A 19345-nucleotide genomic window follows, 5' to 3' on the forward strand; every position below is an offset into this window, starting at 1 on the left:
AACATCCTTCTCATTTAACTTTTAATTCCCCCATTTTAATTCCATCTTCCATTGATCTAACTTGCTTGCCACGACACACACAGAGCCAGAGGATAGTGGTGCTTTGATGACTCGTGATTGTTCGACAACTAAATGCTACACATAGTACTCTCATGAAAAGCCTGAGCAGCAGCATGAGTCACGTTCAGGTCTGTATGGGTCCTTACCAGCAAATCAGACCCGTGACAAACAAATCCGATCCGACCCGGCACCGAGGGTCAACAACAGAATTTCGGACCCGGCCCGGTCGGGACCCGGGTAATCTGGTTCAGGTGTACACCGACTTCCCTGACCACCATTCCGGCTCTCCTGGACCTCTCCATGTAATAGTACTTTCTCTCTCTCTAGATGCCATAACGGGTCTACCCCTGCTCTCTCTACCTGCTGTGACCATGGATCAACCAGTGCTCAGCCAACCCAAGGAGGCTTTCTCCACATGTCAACACAGCAGGAAACTCCATCATGTGTGTGTGTGTGTGTGTGTGTGTGTGTGTGTGTGTGTGTGTGTGTGTGTGTGTGTGTGTGTGTGTGTGTGTGTGTGTGAGTGTGTGTGTGTGTGTGTGTGTGTGTGTGTGTGACCCCTGCAGGATTGGCTCTAATGGCACTAATGGAGGTTCTGTGTTGTGGTGCTTAGACCATAGACGCAGCCTGTCTCCCCCCCCCCCCCCCCCCCCCAGGGGCCTGTTTGTTGAGTGTTACATCTCAGAGCTTAGACTTCAGAGTCAGAGTGTTGTCCTCAGGGGGCACAAGAACAGCACAACCACAAGAGACATGTTGGTGAAAAGATTTTATCAGACCTGTATATAGAGTACACATAAAACTGGGTAAAAGTGTAATTCACATCATGAGCTCAAGTGGGGAAGAAGATTATTTCTCCTGTATATTTTACATACAGTATATTAATGAATGAACATCCAGTTGTCTATTGTTTTCATTCAAATGATGGTTCACAAAAAGACAAGTAATATCTAGTAAACTAGATCACTGCCTGGTATGGCAACTGCTCAGCCTCCGACCGCAAGGCACTACAGAGGGTAGTGCGTACGGCCCAGTACATCACTGGGGCCAAGGTTCCTGCCATCCAGGACCTCTATCCCAGGCGGTGTCAGAGGAAGGCCCTAAACATTGTCTAAGACTCCAGCCACCCTAGTCATAGACTGTTCTCTCTGCTACCGCACAGCAAGTGGTACCGGAGCGCCAAGTCTAGGTCCAAGAGGCTTCTGAACAGCTTCTAACCCCAAGCCATAAGACTCCTGAACAGCTAATCAAATGGCTACCCAAACTATTTGCATTGTCCTCCCCCTCTTTTACACTGCTGCTACTCAATTACCTTGACTAAGCTATGCCCCCGCACATTGACTCTGTACCGGTACCCCCTGTATATAGCCTCGCTACTGTTATTTTACTGCTGCTCTTTAATTATTATTATTTTTTAAATTAAATTTATTCAACACTTGTTTTTTCTTAAAACTGCATTGTTGGTTAAGGGCTTGTAAGTAAGCATTTCACCTGTTGTATTCGGCGCATGTGACAAATAAAATGTTATTTTGATTTGAGTCGTCTCCATGTCCCTGCAGCTGAAAAACATCCCCAAATACATGACGCTGCCACCACCATGCTTCACTGTAGGGACGGTGCCAGGTTTCCTCCAGGTGTGACGCTTGGCATTCAGGCCAAAGAGTTTAATCTTGGTTTCATCAGACCAGAGTATCTTGTTTTCTCGTGGTCTGAGAGTCTTTAGGTGCCTTTTGGCAAACTCCAAGCGGTCTGTCATGTGCCTTTTCCTTCGACCTCATGGCTTGGTTTTTGCTCTGACATGCACTGTCAACTGTGGGACCTCATATAGACAGGTGTGTACCTTTCCAAAGCATGTCCAATCAATTGAATTCACCACAGGTGGACTCCAATCAAGTTGTAGAAACATCTCAAGGATGATCAATGGAAACAGGATGCACCTGAGCTCAATTTCGAGTCTCATAGCAAAGGGTCTGAATATTTATGTAAAGAAGTTATTTCTGTTTAATAACTTAGAAAAATCCTAAAAAATCCTGTTTTCACTTTGTCATTGTGGGGTATTATGTGTCAATTGATGAGGGGAAAAAACAATTTCATACATTTTAGAATAAGGCTGTAACGCAACAAAATGTGGAAAAGGTCAAGTGGTCTTTCCGAATGTACTGTAGATCACTTTTCTGGCTCTGATTCTGTTCCTTGAAAAACAACCTTCTTTTCAGGTTTTAAGTTCTGTCCCCTGAACCGGTTCCAAACCCTGATAAAAACAGCTTTTCTAAGAAAACTGAACTCCCTTAATCCTTTGCTTCCGAGTAATACCACCACCAGACGCCCCAACACCCATCACACCACAACAACATAATCCAATATAAGAAGGGCTTCTGCCCTGAATGAGACTGGAGAAAGGGAGGGGGGGGGACAGAGAGAGGGGTAGATAGAGAAAGAGAGTGGGATCGAGGGAGAGAGAATGAGAGAGAAGGGAGAAATGGAGAGGAAGCGAAAGAGAGGAATTGGGAGGGAATGGATGGCTGCAGGGAAGAGTGAATGGACGGTGAATGGACGGGAGAAACATCATGCCTGGAGGACCACACTGACATAAACACAGACAGTAACAGGCCCCACGGTGCCAAACAGCACAGCTAACCACATGATCCTGACGAGTGTGTGTGTGTGTGTGTGTGTGTGTGTGTGTGTGTGTGTGTGTGTGTGTGTGTGTGTGTGCGTGTGTGCGTGTGTGTGTGTGTGTGCGTGTGTGTGTGTGTGTGTGTGTGCGTGTGTGTGTGTGTGTGTGTGTGTGTGTGAGAGAGAGAGGAAGCGCATGGTGTGTGTGTTCTGTGTGCGTTCCCCTCCTAATGGCCCGTACAGACGTCAGAGCCGTAGTCTGTCCCCTGGTCTGTTCCACAGATGAGCATTAACGATGACGCTCCTTGCCTCTCACAATGTCTTCCCACAGCCACAAAAAAAAACAGCAGCGCAAAAAAAGAGAAGAGGAGATGGAGAGACAAACGAGAAGACAAAGACGGAGAGAGAGACGGAGAGATGGTGAGATGGAGAGAAGAGAGAGGAGTTCAGAGAGAGGTAACTAAGGACATAGAACGTGTAAGAGGATGTCTCCTTTTAAGGGTGTGAAAGTGCAACGTGTGTTGCTTGTTGGATTGGGTGATGGTTTGACGCTTGTCAGTGTTCAGTGTTCAACATGAGCAGAACGTAAACTCCAACCACACAGACAACCATAACAACCACGAGTCAACCACAGTGGAATGCCAACCCGGTGGGCCCAAGTGATCACCTAAATATTCTCAAACATCTGTGCACACGTCAAGCTAGGATTTGCTCCAGTATGAAAGCCCACCACAGAGAGCTGTGTTTTGAACCACCTTGTTTTGCTTCCCTTAGTGATGCACACACTATGCTTGACATACAGGGTTAAAGGTCATGGCTAACTATAGCTGGTTATCCAACCTGTCACAACCTCTGTGACCACTGTTCAACCCATGGAGGCAGGACACAGCTCCTGGGTGCACATGTCGATCATGACTTAAGCCACGAGAACACACACACACACACACACAGGGTGTGTTTTGCAGGTCTGGTAGGGATTACAAGCGTCACTGCTCCTGTGTTTATTTGACCAGGCCAGCCCTCCCGTTGCCCCGCCCCCCGTTGCCTTGTACGCTCTTCTGCACGTCTGTTTGAAATGTCAGATGGGCAGAAAACGAGGGAGGGACGAGAGGGGTGTGTGTGTGTGTGTGTGTGTGTGTGTGTGTGTGTGTGTGTGTGTGTGTGTGTGTGTGTGTGTGTGTGTGTGTGTGTGTGTGTGTGTGTGTGTGTGTTCTGCCTCGGAGCTGGACATGAAACATAAACCAACAGCTGCAAAGAGCAAATGTCACCCCTTTTACTTGTCACAAATGTTCAAAGGATGAAAAGAGCTTTCTCTTTGTTTTCCAGAGAACGATGCTCTTTATGGCCCCTTCATTATTTAGAGAGTTTGGTGACACAGTTTTTACTGGGCAATGGGGTCTAACAGCACACCAGACCAGTGAACTTCCTCATCTAACGGACAAAGCTTACATCAAACAGACACAATAAGTTTTAGAAAATTATTTTATCCAAACCAATTCGAGAGGCATTGAATGTTGTGACTGAACATCCTCCCTGCAGATGGGACAATGGGATCAAAGCCAACTCTCCAGTACATGCCCTACGATGAGCCCTCCCAGGCCCGGGGACCTACTGACTGATTGGATTAGCCCAATGTTCTGACTAACTAGATTTATTGACAGTATATATTTGCATCATCAGATCATCCTTTCTGATAAGATCAGAGCAGTAATGGTAAATAAATAGACTACAGGATAAACCTTGTAGATAGGATTTATGGATAAAGCATGGATAAATGCTAAAACACAGATGAAGAAGGTAGCTAAAGCACGTCAGGCGGATGGAACTGCCGACTTTGTGGGTCTCCTGTGGGGGTGGCAGGAAGGGACCGTGAACAAAGTTACGGGCCTAGGACAAGGGCTTTCAGCACTTGGAGAAGCATGAGTATAAATAGTGTGTATGTAATCACAACCAACCATCCTTCAGTTACCATCCTCCAAAACAGCCCCACATGATGGCCCGTTCCATCACAGACACATTGGGCACACGCACGCACGCACACGCACACACACACACACACACACACACACACACACACACACACACACACACACACAGAGAGATCTGCCTTACATAACAGTGTGTGATGGCAGCTGAGGACGCCATGCCGCCGCTGGCATCTGTCCTCTGAAAGATGGACCGAGAGAGAGATAAAGGACAGAGAAAGAGGGAGAAGAGGAAAGAGACTGGAGGGCGAGGGAGACTAAGATGGAATGAGTTAGAGAGAGAGAGATTACCACCCAAATACCAGGGAATAACTACTTCCTCAACAACCCTTTGAATTGAGAGAGAGAGAGAGAGAGAGAGAGAGAGAGAGAGAGAGAGAGAGAGAGAGACACACACATTTACATCTAAGCATGCAGAGTGAGATGAAGAGGGACAGGACAGTGGACATTGGGTCTTATGTAATGACCAGTACAGTTTGTGTGGGTTGGTACAGGGCCTTTCCTACTCTGGTTGAAGGCAAGGGGGAGAGATGTTTGCACTTCATTTCATATCAGTCCCCATCTCCCTGTGCCTCTACAGTTAACACGTTACCCTATGTCATAATGCGTCACTTTCAGAGACCTCTTGCTGCTCAGACAACAGGAACTGTACCTTAGGGTCATGGAAGTGTCATCGGCACATTAGAGAAAGGAGGAGGAGAAAGAGGAGTTGGATGGGGTTCTGTGGATCTCTCCAGCTCAGGGACTTGGAACAGCGACACCTCCCTTCACAAAATGTCACATTCCCACTTCCCTTTTCACACGCCTAGCCGTACTCGCAAGCTCCCTCTGTCACACGTAACACACTTGTAAAGTGTTTACTGTTCAACTACACACACACACACGCTTTCTGTGATAAACACAAATACACATGCTGTGTTGTTCCAAGTTTGTGTTATTTTGCATTTATAAGCAAATTCTGCACAGCGTCATCAGCCAAGCAGCTGTGAGGTAACGAGCCACCAGTCAACCATCTCTCTCACACACACACACACAATTGTTATTACAGAGCATTCATCTGGCCTGGCGACTCTCCCTGCTCTGGAACCCATTAGGACTTCTGGAAGTAATTCAAGGGGGGTGGAGGTGTGTGTGTGTGTGTGTGTGTGTGTGTGTGTGTGTGTGTGTGTGTGTGTGTGTGTGTGTGTGTGTGTGTGTGTGTGTGTGTGTGTGTGTGTGTGTGTGTGTGTGTGTGTGTGTGTGTGTGTGTGTGTGTGTGTGGCAGCTGGGACACACCTGAGGATACAACGCACCCTCCGTCCTCCACCACAAAACAACCGTCAAGAAAACTACTCTGGTTGTGAACCTGAAATGTTTTTTTGTTTAAAAAAAAAAAATCCTGTTTATCCCTATGGCCTCATAAAACGTATCCAGCACATGAAAAATCGGAGAAAATGCAGTGTGTCGGCAAAGAAAAGCAAACAAATAAAAAAGGCCTAATGATGTCATCTTCAAGCGCCTTCAGTCACTATATTCAGTCCCTGCATACGTCTGTGCTCAGAATGCCTTGCCTTGTGTACACAAAATTACCACTCAAATACAAGGGAATAACTACTTCTCCAACAACACATAGAACAGAGCAGGCTTGGCAGGCTGGCTGAGGGATAGGGCAGAGAGAACACCCACTGTCTTAGTGCTTTCTCTACTTCACTCTGTGCATTTCAGGACTTGCAGACAAAACATATAGTGCCCTCAGAAAGTATTCCCTTAACTTTTTCCAAATTTTGTTGTGGAAAAGCCTGCATTTAAAATGTCATTAAATTGAGATTTTGTGTCACTGGCATACCCCAAAATGTCAAAATGGAATTACAGTATGCTTTTAGACATTTTCATGAATGAATAAAAAAATATAAAGCTGAAATGAGTTCAGGAGTAAACATCTGCTTCATAAGTCACATAATAAGACGCAAGGACTCACTCTGTGTGCAATAATATGACAATGACTACCTCATCTCCCCACACAGTACCACACACATACAATTATCTGTAAGGTCCCTCAGTCGAGCAGTGAATTTAAAACACAGATTCAACCACAAAGACCAGGGAGGGTTTCCAATGCCTCACAAAGAAGGCCTCCTATTGGTCGATGGGTAAAAAATAATAAAAGCAGACATTGAATATCCCTTTGAGCATGGTGAAGTTATTAATTACACTTTGGATGGTGTATCAATACACCCAGTCACTACAGGAATACAGGCATCCTTCCTAACTCAGTTGCCGGAGAGGAAAGAATCCGCTCAGTGATTTCACCATGGGGCCAATGGTGACATTAAAACAGTTACAGAATTGAATGGCTGTGATAGGAGAATGGGTCAACAACATTGTAGTTACTCCACAATACTAACCTAATTGACAGACTGAAATGAAGGAAGCCTGTACAGAATATTCCAAAACATGCATCCTGTTTGGAATAAGGCACTAAAGTAAAACTGCAAAGAATGTGGCAAAGAAATTAACTTTATGTCCTGAATCCAAAGCATGGTGGTGGCTGCATCTTGTTATGGGTATGCTTGTCATCGGCAAGGACTAGGGAGTTTTTTGGGTAAAAAGAAACAGAATAGAGCTAAGCAGAAGCAAAATCCTAGAGGAAAACCTGGTTCAGTCTGCTTTCCACCAGACACTGGGAGATGAATTCCCCTTTCAGCAGGACAATAACCTAAAACACAAGGCTAAATCTAAACTGGAGTCGCTTACCAAGATGACACTGAATGTTCCTGAGTGGCCTAGTTACAGTTTTGACTTAAATTGGCTTGTAAATATATGGCAAGACTTGAAAATGGCTGTCTAGCAATGATCAATAACCAACTTGACAGAGCTTTTAATAGAATAATGTGCAAATATTGTACAATCCAGGTGTGCAAAGCTCTTAGAGACTTACCCAGAAAGACTCACAGCAGTAATCACTGCCAAAAGTGATCAAATTAAATATTTCAATACAAGAATAAGTCAAGGGGTATGAATATTTTCTGAAGTAGGGGTCGACCTCTTGTGATTTTTCAACGCCGATCCAGATACCGATTATTGGAGGACCAACAAAAGCTGATACCAATTAATCGTCCGATTTGTATTCATATATTTGTAATAATGACAATTACAACAATACTGAATCAATTTAGTCTCAAATAAATCATGAAACATGTTCAATTTGGTTTAAATAATGCAGAAACAAAGTGTTGGAGAAGAAATTAAAAGTGCAATATGTGCCATGTAAAAAAGCTAACGTTTCAGTTCCTTGCTCAGAGATGAGAACATATGAAAGCTGGTGGTTCCTTTTAACATGAGTCTTCAATATTCCCAGATAAGAAGTTTTAGGTTGTAGTTATTATAGGACTATTTCTCTCTACACCATTTGTATTTCATATACTTTTGACACTCCCCATCCCACCTTATAAAGCTTGAGAGGATCTGCATAGAAGAATGGGACAAACTCCCCCCCAAAAAGGTGTATCAAGCTTGTAGTGTCATACCCAAGAAGACTCAAGGCTGTAATCGCTGCCAACGGTGCTTCAACAAAGTACTGAGTAAAGGGTCTGAACGCACATGAACGTAAATGTGATATTTCAGCTTCTTGTTTTTTTTATATACTGTATTAGCAGCAATTTCTTCAAACCTGTTTTTGCTTTGTCATTATGGGGTATTGTGTATAGACTGATAGGGGAAAGGAACTAATCCATTTTAGAATAAGGCTGTAATGTAGCAAAATGCGGAAAAAAAAGTCAAGGGGATCTGAATATTTTTTGAATGCACTGTATACCCTTTTGCTTCTACATAAATAGTTAGAACCCATGACCTTAAAGATATCCAGGTCCAAAACAGCTTCCGTTCCATCACAAAGTTGACCTATATACTATTCAATGTTTTTAACATGATGCATCTGTGCAATATCCCTTCATCCATATACTAAGCTGAGCTAACTTATGACTCATTAATAGTTCCAAGACATCTGCATCCAACACTAGTACATTGTTGCCTTGCCAAAACAAGACAACAACTTCTTGGCTAAAGCAGAAACAGGCAAGTAGCCTACTGTCCCTATCTAATCCCAGACCCATTTCTCAGGATAAAGATCTGGTCCTACCTAGTGTAACCCAGAAGCAGGCTCTCTTTGGCTCCAGGAACAGACGGCTTTGTGCAATTCACTGCATTGCGCACGTCTCCATTGTGCTGTGCGTAAAAGCAGCATTACACAAGCAAGGAGAGTAATAGAAGTGAAAAACACTACCAGCTGCATGTGATGCAATTATGCTGGCAATTATCTGATAGACAACCACAGCACCAGGCACTGTGGAGCCTTGGAGGAGGCAGGGAGGGAGGCAGGGGGCAGGGAGGGCAATCACTGCAGCCCAGCAGACTGATGACAGCGCAGAAGCATTGGGCTAGCCTGGAACCCTCTTGGTGCAACAACAATCTGTAATGTTCATTTTTCAAACCTTTATATGGACAGGTAAGCCATTGCGAAATAATGAGAAATAATTATATTTTACAACAAGGACCTGGTTAAACAGTATGAACATTTATAAACACTCATCTCTCAAACACACCCACACACACACACACACACACCGAACACAGTAACGCTGCATGCTCAACTAGGCCATGGTAATCAACCACAGTGACATGACCTGTGGACAGGAGCTATGGTTTATGAGGACTCCTCCATGGTTTATGAGGACTGTGGTCATCTGGGAGGCTCCTCAAGGACAGTTCTCCGATGCTGCTGCTACAGGGGCTTGAGCCATCCATTTCTTACAACAGGACGCTATTGTAGACATTTCGAGAAATGTAGCATATTTTCTCATTACACTTGATTAATCGAATTCACACAATTGATCACATTGGCTGTCTGTTCTCTCCAATGAACTGATAGAAATTCCCTTTACATAATTATTTTAATAAACTTCTCTTCTTTCAACAAAAATATCTGACCACGCAGCAGTACACCTCCTCGTATGCTGACTGAGACTCCTCCACGCCTCTCCTCCTGAACATGGCATTGTACTGTGCTGTGTAGCACGGCAGCATTTAGCCCACTTCTCTCTCTAATTAAAATAGACTCAGAGAAAACAAACCCTGCACCAAAATCCTTCAACCTTTTTTTCTCTAGCCTCTCCCTCGCTCCCCCTGGCTCTCACTCGTTTTCAGACGGACAAACAGACAGATGTACAGACCTGGTTTCTGTTAAAGGCTGGCTTTCTTCCCCCCCCCCCCCCCCCCCCCCCTCCCCATCTGCCTGGGCATATTTTCAAACTAAAACACACCATTGAGTGGGTAACAGTACGCTCCTTGTCTGGGGCCAGGGGCTCACATGGCTGGCCAGCAGGGTAGCCACTCTGTATATGGGGAGAGGGGAGAGGAGAGCGCGTTGAGGGGAGAGAGGAGAGGCTAGCCGGGAGCAGGGTCAGGGGAGTAGGAAGTTGGGAGCAGGGAGTGAGTTGCAGGGGAGAGAGGGGGAGGGCAGGGAGCAGGGAGCGGGGGAGAAGGGAGCTGGGCAGGGGCCAGTCCAGGTTTAAATAACAAGCTGCCTCTCAGCAGTGGGCTTAGCAGCCCTACAGCTACAGCTAGTCAGCTAGAGTTGGGGCTCAAGCTTTCTCTCTCTCTCTCTCTCACTGGTACACACGTACATACGCAAATTCTCAGAAACGCACACAGATGCACAAACACACACACAAACACATCCACATGCGGGCACACCTTGCATAGGCACACACATACCGGTATGTGGACAAACCAGTGGACACACACATAAACGTGCCTTCACAATCATGCATGAAAACATACATAGAGCATATGCTTGGCTGCCCAGGCAAGCATACAGACACATCCCATCTCTCCTGTTTCACATGTGAGTGATGTTGACGTGAGGCTGATAATGAACTCCTAATGAGGAGGATAAGTCAGACGGTGACAACCGGAGGCAGAATTTCTCTTTGGGATTACTCTGGTCTCTAACTCCAGACACAAAACTGGCTTTTCATAGGCTACTGTGAGACTATACAGGCATCTGCTATGTTTCACTAGTGAATGGAAAGAGAAAGCAACTCAAATCCTAATGTACCTTCAGGTACTGGATAGAAAAAAACAAGTACATGGAAAAGAACCATTGTCTATATAGGAGACACTGTCTTGGCAGCCGCGGCAGAAACTGTAGAAATGTTTTAGTGTTTGGAGTTGAGTGTGTGTTAGTATTTGAACGTGGTGTCTGTTAGTGTTTTAGTGAGCAGAGCGGTGCTGTGGTGTGTTTATAATAACAGTGGTGAGGTTTCACAGGCCAGCTAGGCTGTTGTCCTGTTCCGACTGACATATTTGGTAGACTTGGCAGGAAACTGTTCTCCCTCCTTCATTTCTCTCCATCTCTCTTACGTCTTTCAACACTCTCCATCCCCATCCTTCTCTTCCTCACTTGCTCTCTGCCCTCCATTCCTCCCTCCCTCCTTCTCCACCTACCTCTGGTCTGAATGAGGCAGTCCATTCATTTTTTTTTTCTCTTCATAAGTGCTGCACACCTGGTGACATGAGGGCACGGCTCTCTTCGCTTGCTCTCCGTCTTTCTTTCTCTATCTACCTCCTCTACCCTTTACCCCTGCCTCTGTCTATCAATCTACATCTTCCTTTGTCGCTCCCTCTCTTCTGTCTCTGCATCTCCCCCTCTCTCTCGTTGCTTCTCCCTCCCACTATCTTCTTCCCCTGCATCTCTCTGTACCTCCCTACCTCAACCTCTCTGTCTCTCTTCTTCTTCAGGACCGTGTTCTAGTGGTGCTGTTCTCTGAGACTCGGGTTGCTGTGCAGCGCTGGGTTTATTAAATGAATGAGGTTTGGCAGCCGGCGGACCCTCATCATCCAGCTGAAGCTACACATTCCTCGGACGCCCTCTCACAGTCGCAGCTAGGCCCCTCTCACTCACAACCAAAACAAGGTTGGCCGTGCTGAGCTTGTGTGTGCGCGCGCGCGCGTTTGTGTGTGTGTGTGTGTGTGTGTGTGTGTGTGTGTGTGTGTGTGTGTGTGTGTGTGTGTGTGTGTGTGTGTGTGTGTGTGTGTGTGTGTGTGTGTGTGTGTGTGTGAGTGAGTGTGCGTAAAAGATCCCTCTGTCCATTCACACACAGACAAGCTCAATTGAACAGAGAGGGCTAGGCAGACTAATAAAGTCAACATGCCGCATGTCTCGTCGTCAGGTGGAAATGACACCCTCTCTGCTTCCGACAAGATGAAAACAGGTGAATGTACACTATGACAACATGTAGAGGAATATGCTCAACACACACACAAGCACACACAGAAGCTCGGCCAACCTCATTTTGTTGTGAGTTTAGGGGCCTAGCTGCAACACACACACAACAAGCCACCATGTTAAGTACAAACCGGTTCCAAGTTAATCTGTTTTATGTATAGATGTAAGATCTTAATTTGACCCATCTTGCTACAGCATGAAAATAATCCTGCAGCAGCAGGAAATGTGAATTATTATGTGGATTATAATTCATCTACATTTTTGTAGGGGTTGATACATTTTTCTTAAGGGAAAATCAAGTCTGAAATTTCAAAGTGGGAATTACAAACTTCAGAAGCCTTTTTAAACCTCAAATACACTATAAGCTTTACATTGCAGTTCTCCTGCAACAGGGTGATCAAATTAAGATCCTACATCTGTACATGATCTAGGCTCTTTTGGGGACTATAGTCTAAACCTATGAGGGCAGATAGAATAGTTCAGCCTACTAACCTTGTATCAGTGGCACAGAAATTCAGGAATCTATGGCACAGAGCGTAATGTGGCAGGTCTCTGTGGGAATGAATGTGCGTCATTGAGAGAATAGGGTTTCCCTCAAATAGATTCTTGCTGCACCCTTTTCTCCTTCAAATTTAACTGAATCACACCCTCCTTCTCTCTCTTTCTCTCCCTCTCTCTGTCATTCCCTCTCTCTCTCGCTGTGGCATAGAAATATTTAGACGTTTGATAATTAGGTAATATACAGTTTGAAAATTGAACAAAATCCAGAACTGTTTGGACTGTTGGATCCCCAACTCTTTTTCAAGCATTCAACTATTTTAGCAGAAGCATTGTTATAATGTATGGCATTGTAGAATATGTGTGTGGATAGGGAAAATGAGAAGGAGAACCAAGGCATAAACTAATCTCATATAAAATGCCTTTTTTAAATGTCCAATTTACAACTTCTCTATTACTGAGCCAAAGTTTGGATTGAATCAGCCCCAAACTCACTAGAAAAGGCTATTTCCTCAAATCATATCCCTCTAGAAGCCTCTGCTGAAATACAAACCATTTTTGCAGCTTGCTAGTCCACTGCAGCGCTACCGCAGAGCTACTCACACTGTCTAAAAAGAGATTTATATCATGATATGTTGTTAGAAGTGCTCTAACGTTCTAAGAAATCATTAAACCCCCCCAGAAATTCATTAAAAAGCTATTTATGAAGCGGTAATCTATCTGAAACGGTTTCATCTGACATTACAGTGTTTTCCTCAAACTATACATGCTATATTATACAGATGGTAATGATTTACTAAGAACTGAATGTTCATAAAGCCTATCTTACACATCTATAAACGCATTGTAAACTTGACATTATGCTACAGAGAGCAAAACAATGGTGACAGGAAAGTTTGAAGTAGCAGTGGAGGAATTCTTGGGGCTGCTGGATGCTGCAATGTAAAGCAAGAACACATTCTGGCAGGCAGTCAGCAGAGGCTGGCTCATAAATACTGCAGGAGGGCAGGTTTATGAAAATCTATGCTTCTCTGAGTTGGGCGAGACCTGCACCCAGAGGAGAGCTAGACACAAACACACACACACACACACGCAAGCACACACGCACACACACACACACACAAGCACGCACGCACACACAAAACAACATTTTTTTTCTTTTTTAATCCTTAGGAAAAACGAAAGGCTGCTTCAAAAATGATACCCTCTTCCATTTGTATTGCACTAAAAAGCCGTTCACTATGGAGAATACAGAATAATGTCCTACCATCATAGGTGACATTTGATCATTTCCCATACTGTACAGCACATACTCTGCTGACCGGCGACCAGGCCTTGTTTAACAGACAGACCTGTTCTGATCCAGCCAGCGAGCCTCTCCTGGTGTAGCTAGCCTTCTCTCTCAAGAGGCTCACGCAACTCACGTCAAGGAAACGCCTGTGGAGGACGGGACATGTTGCCTGGCCTGTCGCTCCGCACAGCACTCACCCTGACCAATCGCAAGGCCTCTTGAGAATCAAAGCCCCCGTAACCAAGTGCTCTGAGAGAAGGGGGACAATTTGTCAGACCTCGTGTCGTCGTGTGTTGATAGTGAGGTTGGTCAGCATCTTTGAACACGATTTGATCAGATGACCCCATCACTAACACCATGTACAGTTCAAAAGGGATGTGCCCAAAGTCACTCAACAGTCAACACTAAAACACATGGCCTAAACATGTTGTAATAAACACCCATATGAAGCTATGGGCCAGCTGGGGCCTCTTACTTAAAAATAAGTCATTATAGTCGAGACTTTAGACAGTGTGCTAGTCCAGAGTACAATCCTGGTGGATATCCATGAGGATTTTATAAGTTCAATGTTGTTTTTTTATGCTCATTTGCTGCCAAACCAATTGCCCTCTGGGACAAATAAAGTTGGAACCCTTTGGAGTGGCCCGTATCCCATCTTTAATAGCGTGACGTGCCTTCTGCCAACACAAAAACGTCTGCTTGGATATTATCTCAACTTGGACACCTTTTTATTTTTTGTTTTATTCTAATCTATCACTAGAGGGCGTAACTTCCCTGGGAGGCAACACAGTAGTGACTGCTGAGAAGGCTATGGAGGAGGTAGAGCTGTTGTTTACCCTTGAAGATCAGGGACAACAAATCCAACATTTATGAGCGAAGGGTGTTTGTTGTATGACAGAGATCAGTCGTTGTTGATTCACTTTGTTGAAGAAATCACAGTGGAGATGATGCATTAATGAACACTACCCACAGGTCTGGTTGACATACTAGAGTACCTCAGCTTCATATGGATGTGTTCATTCACATCCTTCACGCTGAGGAGGATACACAACTTGTACATCTGCATTTAAAACGTAGCAGCTGTACTAACTTTGGATTGCAATTCAATGATGAGAAAAGACATCGGGAGATATTTTTAAAAGTCCAAGAAAATCTGTCCTGAAAGACAGGAAACCCTTCTCAGGATACACAGTGTCCTTAGACATAAAATAAACAAAGCACGAGGCTGAATAAAACAATAGGCGAGGTCAGTAAATGCACTTGAATACAATAAAAAGCTACTCTAGAATGTGTACCTTCACATTTAAGATTCATTCCTTATCCACTTAAGCCGGTCTGGAGAATGCAAATCCCGGTAACTACTGTATAAAAGCACACCAATTACAGTAAACCATGCGGAAATGTGTTTGATATCAGTCTCTAACTACTGATAACCTTCTAGAATTGGTGTGAGCTCACGTGAAAAGCCTTTCCTCCGACCCACAGCCACCTAGCCAGGTCAAACAAAAGGCTGGGTTTGAGGGCTGGTTATCTGGTTGAGGGCTGGTTATCAGCCCTGACTCTGTCTCGGGTTCCCCACCCTGGTAGGACAGTATATACATTATACTGACCAATGGGCAGTAGCATACAGTTGTTTATCAAAAGCACAAACACATACTTGCCATTTGAACAGTGGCCAACTTTAAAATAGAACGGGAAAGGGAAAAGGGGTTGGGAACGTGCATGCTGAGAGTATTTCCCTTTAATAGCTTAGATAAAGTGCTCATGATAGAATCAGCACAAGTTAACACATGTGTTCGATATTCAGAGTAGCCTATAGGAATATGCGTTGGAGAAGAAGCTGAGCTTTGAGGCATCCCGCAAAGTAACTCGAATGACCCGTCTAATGTAATAATAATAGGCCTTATAATAATAACAATAATCATAATCATATTAATAATAATACATTTGGGAACAATGCGTTAATTGTGGGCATATTTTTGTGCCATTCCCTTGCCCTAAAAAAAAAAGCCAAACATTCAAATTATAGCTAATCTTTTACCTGTTCCCGTGGAATGCATGGGAGCGAGGTCCTTCGGTGGGACTTGCTGTTGCTGTGACTGTGCGCCATCTCTGAAGAGACCACCGAACTGGACCTCCGTCGCCTTTTAAACACGGGAATGATATTATCTTCCTTCCCCGCTGTCACGTAGCAACAACCCGCCCCGAATGGCCCTGAGCCTGTCAGGAGCCGGTCAGCATACCTCGCTAGCAGGACCCCCAGCACTCCTACCAGGTACGCCAGGTAGGGTCTCCAGCTGGCCCGGACCTTGTTGAGGGAGATGAGAGACACAGTCCTGATGATGCTGATGAAGACGATGACGGAAATCCCCTGTCCGAGCCTGACCACCATCAGCGCCCCGCTGGCTAGACAGGACAGAACCACCACGGTGGCGGTAAACGACAGCAACTGGTCCTCCGCACCGTGCAGGAGAGACTGCGCCGCGGCTTCGCCCAAGTGACACACTGCCAACAGAAACACGGCGGTCCGGATCAGCACCCCGCAACGGATCAGGTACAAGCCAACCCAAAAGAAGGCACATACGAGAGTGAAGACAGGGGACACCAGGTACCATATGTTCAACAACAGTTCCACCACACAGCTCGCCACGAAATGAACTAGAGATCCAGACTCGCCGTTATTCTCGCTGTTACTGCCGCAACTCTGCTGCTCCACGTCCCAGTCAACCAATCTGACCAGCAAAGCGAGAATAACCGATACAGAGCCCACACACACTGCGGACGACAGTCTCCGGGAACTCCATATTTCTGCGAGTCTCAGCCAAGACTGGCAGCCTGCGTCCTGATACAGAGGGGTGACACATGTTTTCACATAGCCGTTGCGCTCCACAGCCCGCGGGCATTTCTCATGAGCGCTCCTTGATATACCTCTGCCGCTGTCAGCTTCCACTTCCATCGCCATCACATAGGGGGAGCGAAGGAAGCGGCGTGAACTATATATTTGCCGTGTGTAAATGTAAAAGGCTCAGTGCATTTTCATACCATGTTTGACAGAGAGAGCCATAACGCGCGGCAGTGTGTGTGTGCGCTACTGCATGGGCGCTTCCAAATTATTGACCCATTTCTCCCCAAAACACACAATGTAGGCTACATAAAAATACAGAACACGAATGAACGAACAAAGGTACTGAAAAAAAAGTAACGGTTCACTGTGTAGACTTCAACAAACCGCGTAAAACATCCCCATATTTTCTATAGTCCTCCCTGCGCGGGAGCAGCCTCCATCCAGTGAACCAGAAAGAGCAACTCTTGGCTATTCGCACATCTAGGCCACTGCCTGCATCTCCTCTCATCTCCCTCTATATCGCCCTCTCGCACAACACTCTCCTCTCTCCTTTGTGCCGCTCCGTCTGTTTCTCTCTCGGTGTTATTTCTCCCTCACGTTTCTTCTGCTCTTCATAGGCTAGGCTACTACTCTCCTATTGAAGGAACAGCAGCGGAGTTTGCCGAAGCGTGGCATACTGCTGCGCGGACGTAAACCATGTTTACATAGAGATTTCCTGAGGTATTATTATAATTTTTTTACGGAGATGAAATAGATCCCCGGCTTGGTCCGGTGGCTCGAAAGGCGTCACAAAACAAAGCAATAATGATCGTGATGGTATTGATTATAATTATGGTAATGATTGCAATAATTAGGCCTATTTCATCAATTAAATTATAACATTTTCTGTATGCTCTGCTGGAAATAAATACCATGTCATGGTAGTAGAATATGGCTCGTGAGATTCCCAGTGCAGTTGGAAACCGCTGGCAGAAGATCCCACGTTTTTTTCTATGGAAGGTGTACCTTGAATAATGCATATTAAACTCACTTGCATCATGGGCTACGTCATCCAATCCATATCCTAAAAAGATGAGCTCAACGTACACCTCTTCTCTCATAGCGTATTTCATGAAAGGAATTAACTTCAAAAGGTAACCATTAGACTATCTTTCACTTGTTATGATCTTATCAGCGTTAATTATTTTAGGGTAAGCCAAATCTATTGTCATGAAAGAGAAGACCAGGCAACTGAAGGGCAATTCACATGATGCTTCTACATCTGCATTGCTTGCTGTTTTGGGGTTTTAGGCTGGGTTTCTGTACAGCACTTTGTGACATTGGCTGATGTAAAAAGGGCTTTATAAATAAATGTGATTGATGTAAGACTGGATCTGAGGTTTGTGAAGTGGCATAAATGGCACCCTATTCCCTATATAGTAAAAAATAGTGCTTTTATATAACGAAGGAGTGCCATTTGGGACCCAAGTTGGATTTGGAATATAAACTCCTTACATATTTTGGTAGAATAGAACAACTTTTGGGAGCAGTGTATTCAGAGAGGAAAGGTGCTTGAGATTGTGTTTACAGTGAGCCACAGGTAGAGGTCACACATCCAATCTCCCTCCCTACCAGCTCTGTGTTGTCACATTGTACCTTGTTAATGCATGCACTTTTTATTTATTGGTTGAACCCTTATTTTAACAGGTAATTTGACTGAGAAAACATTCTCATTTACAGCAACAACCTGGAGAATAGTTACAGGGGAGAGGAAGGGAGATGAATGAACCAATTGGGAGCTGGGGATGATTAAGTGGCTATGATGATGATTAAGTGGCTATGATGATACAGTATGAGGGCCAGAATGGGAATTTAACCAGGACACAAGGGTTAACACCCCTACTCTAATGATATGTGCCATGGAATCTTTAGTGACCACCGAGAGTCAGGTCACCAGTTTAACGTCCCATCCAAAGGACGGCACCCTACGCAGGGCAATGTCCCCAATCCTTGCCCTGGGGCATTGGGATATTTTTCTAGACCAGAGGAAAGAGTGCCTCCGACTGGTCCTCCAACACCACTTCCAGCAGCATCTGGTCTCCCATCCAGGGACCGACCAGGACCAACCCTGCTTAGTTTTAAAAGCAACATTGTACATTGGCACTCAGGTGTTATACAAAAACACTAAAAGACGTTTAAAAATGAACAGAAAATCCCTGCTCTCCAACTTAACCTTAACATGTTTATTGGACAAAAGAACGGAATAGGCCTAAGCTGATGGATCTCACATGGCAAGGACCCTTTCTCAAAGCAAACAGCGCCAAGCAGTCCAAGATGAAGAGAGTGTGATGTGTCAAACAGAGACCACCGCTAATGTACCCAAGCTAAAATAAACACGTGACTGACTCCAGATCAGAACATACAAGGAGGTGTGCACGCACAGGCAGACCTCTGTACATGTTGTGATTACCCTGAGGTATTTTTTGGTCGCCTAGTTTTATGAGTGTTACATCGGAGCCCTACCACGAAGGCTGAAATCATCTGTTTATGGTTCATAGACAGTCTTGTTATGCATACCTACACTGTAAATACACTGTACTTTAATAGGTGTTACAATGTTATTGTAAAGATGGCTGGTTGGAGTGCAGCACCTCTCCTCTCTGTCTAGCCATGCTTTGCTCAATGGTGCTGAGGGCAGACCCCTTTTTAAAGGGTGCAGCATTGCTGTTAATGAGACACAATAGCTAGCATTCAACACAATTAGGACCAATTCCATTTCCCAGTAGGACAAATCCATTTCAAACCAACCA

General features: G+C 44.9%; 1 protein-coding gene across 2 annotated transcripts in view; it reads right to left on the reverse strand.

Annotated features, from left to right (window-relative positions):
- LOC110490286 (phosphodiesterase 3A, cGMP-inhibited) overlaps positions 1–17490 on the reverse strand; it is an 84619-nt gene extending 67129 nt beyond the window's left edge. For both annotated transcript variants that reach the window (XM_021563587.2, XM_021563586.2), the window contains exon 1: positions 15753–17490. In XM_021563587.2, the coding sequence (XP_021419262.2) occupies positions 15753–16673 (921 nt within the window). In that variant the 5' untranslated portion in view covers positions 16674–17490. The remainder of the gene's footprint in view (positions 1–15752) is intronic.
- Between the last annotated feature and the right edge of the window lie 1855 nt (positions 17491–19345).

This window comes from Oncorhynchus mykiss, chromosome 15, assembly GCF_013265735.2.
Source record: "Oncorhynchus mykiss isolate Arlee chromosome 15, USDA_OmykA_1.1, whole genome shotgun sequence".
NCBI classification, from domain to species: domain Eukaryota; kingdom Metazoa; phylum Chordata; class Actinopteri; order Salmoniformes; family Salmonidae; genus Oncorhynchus; species Oncorhynchus mykiss.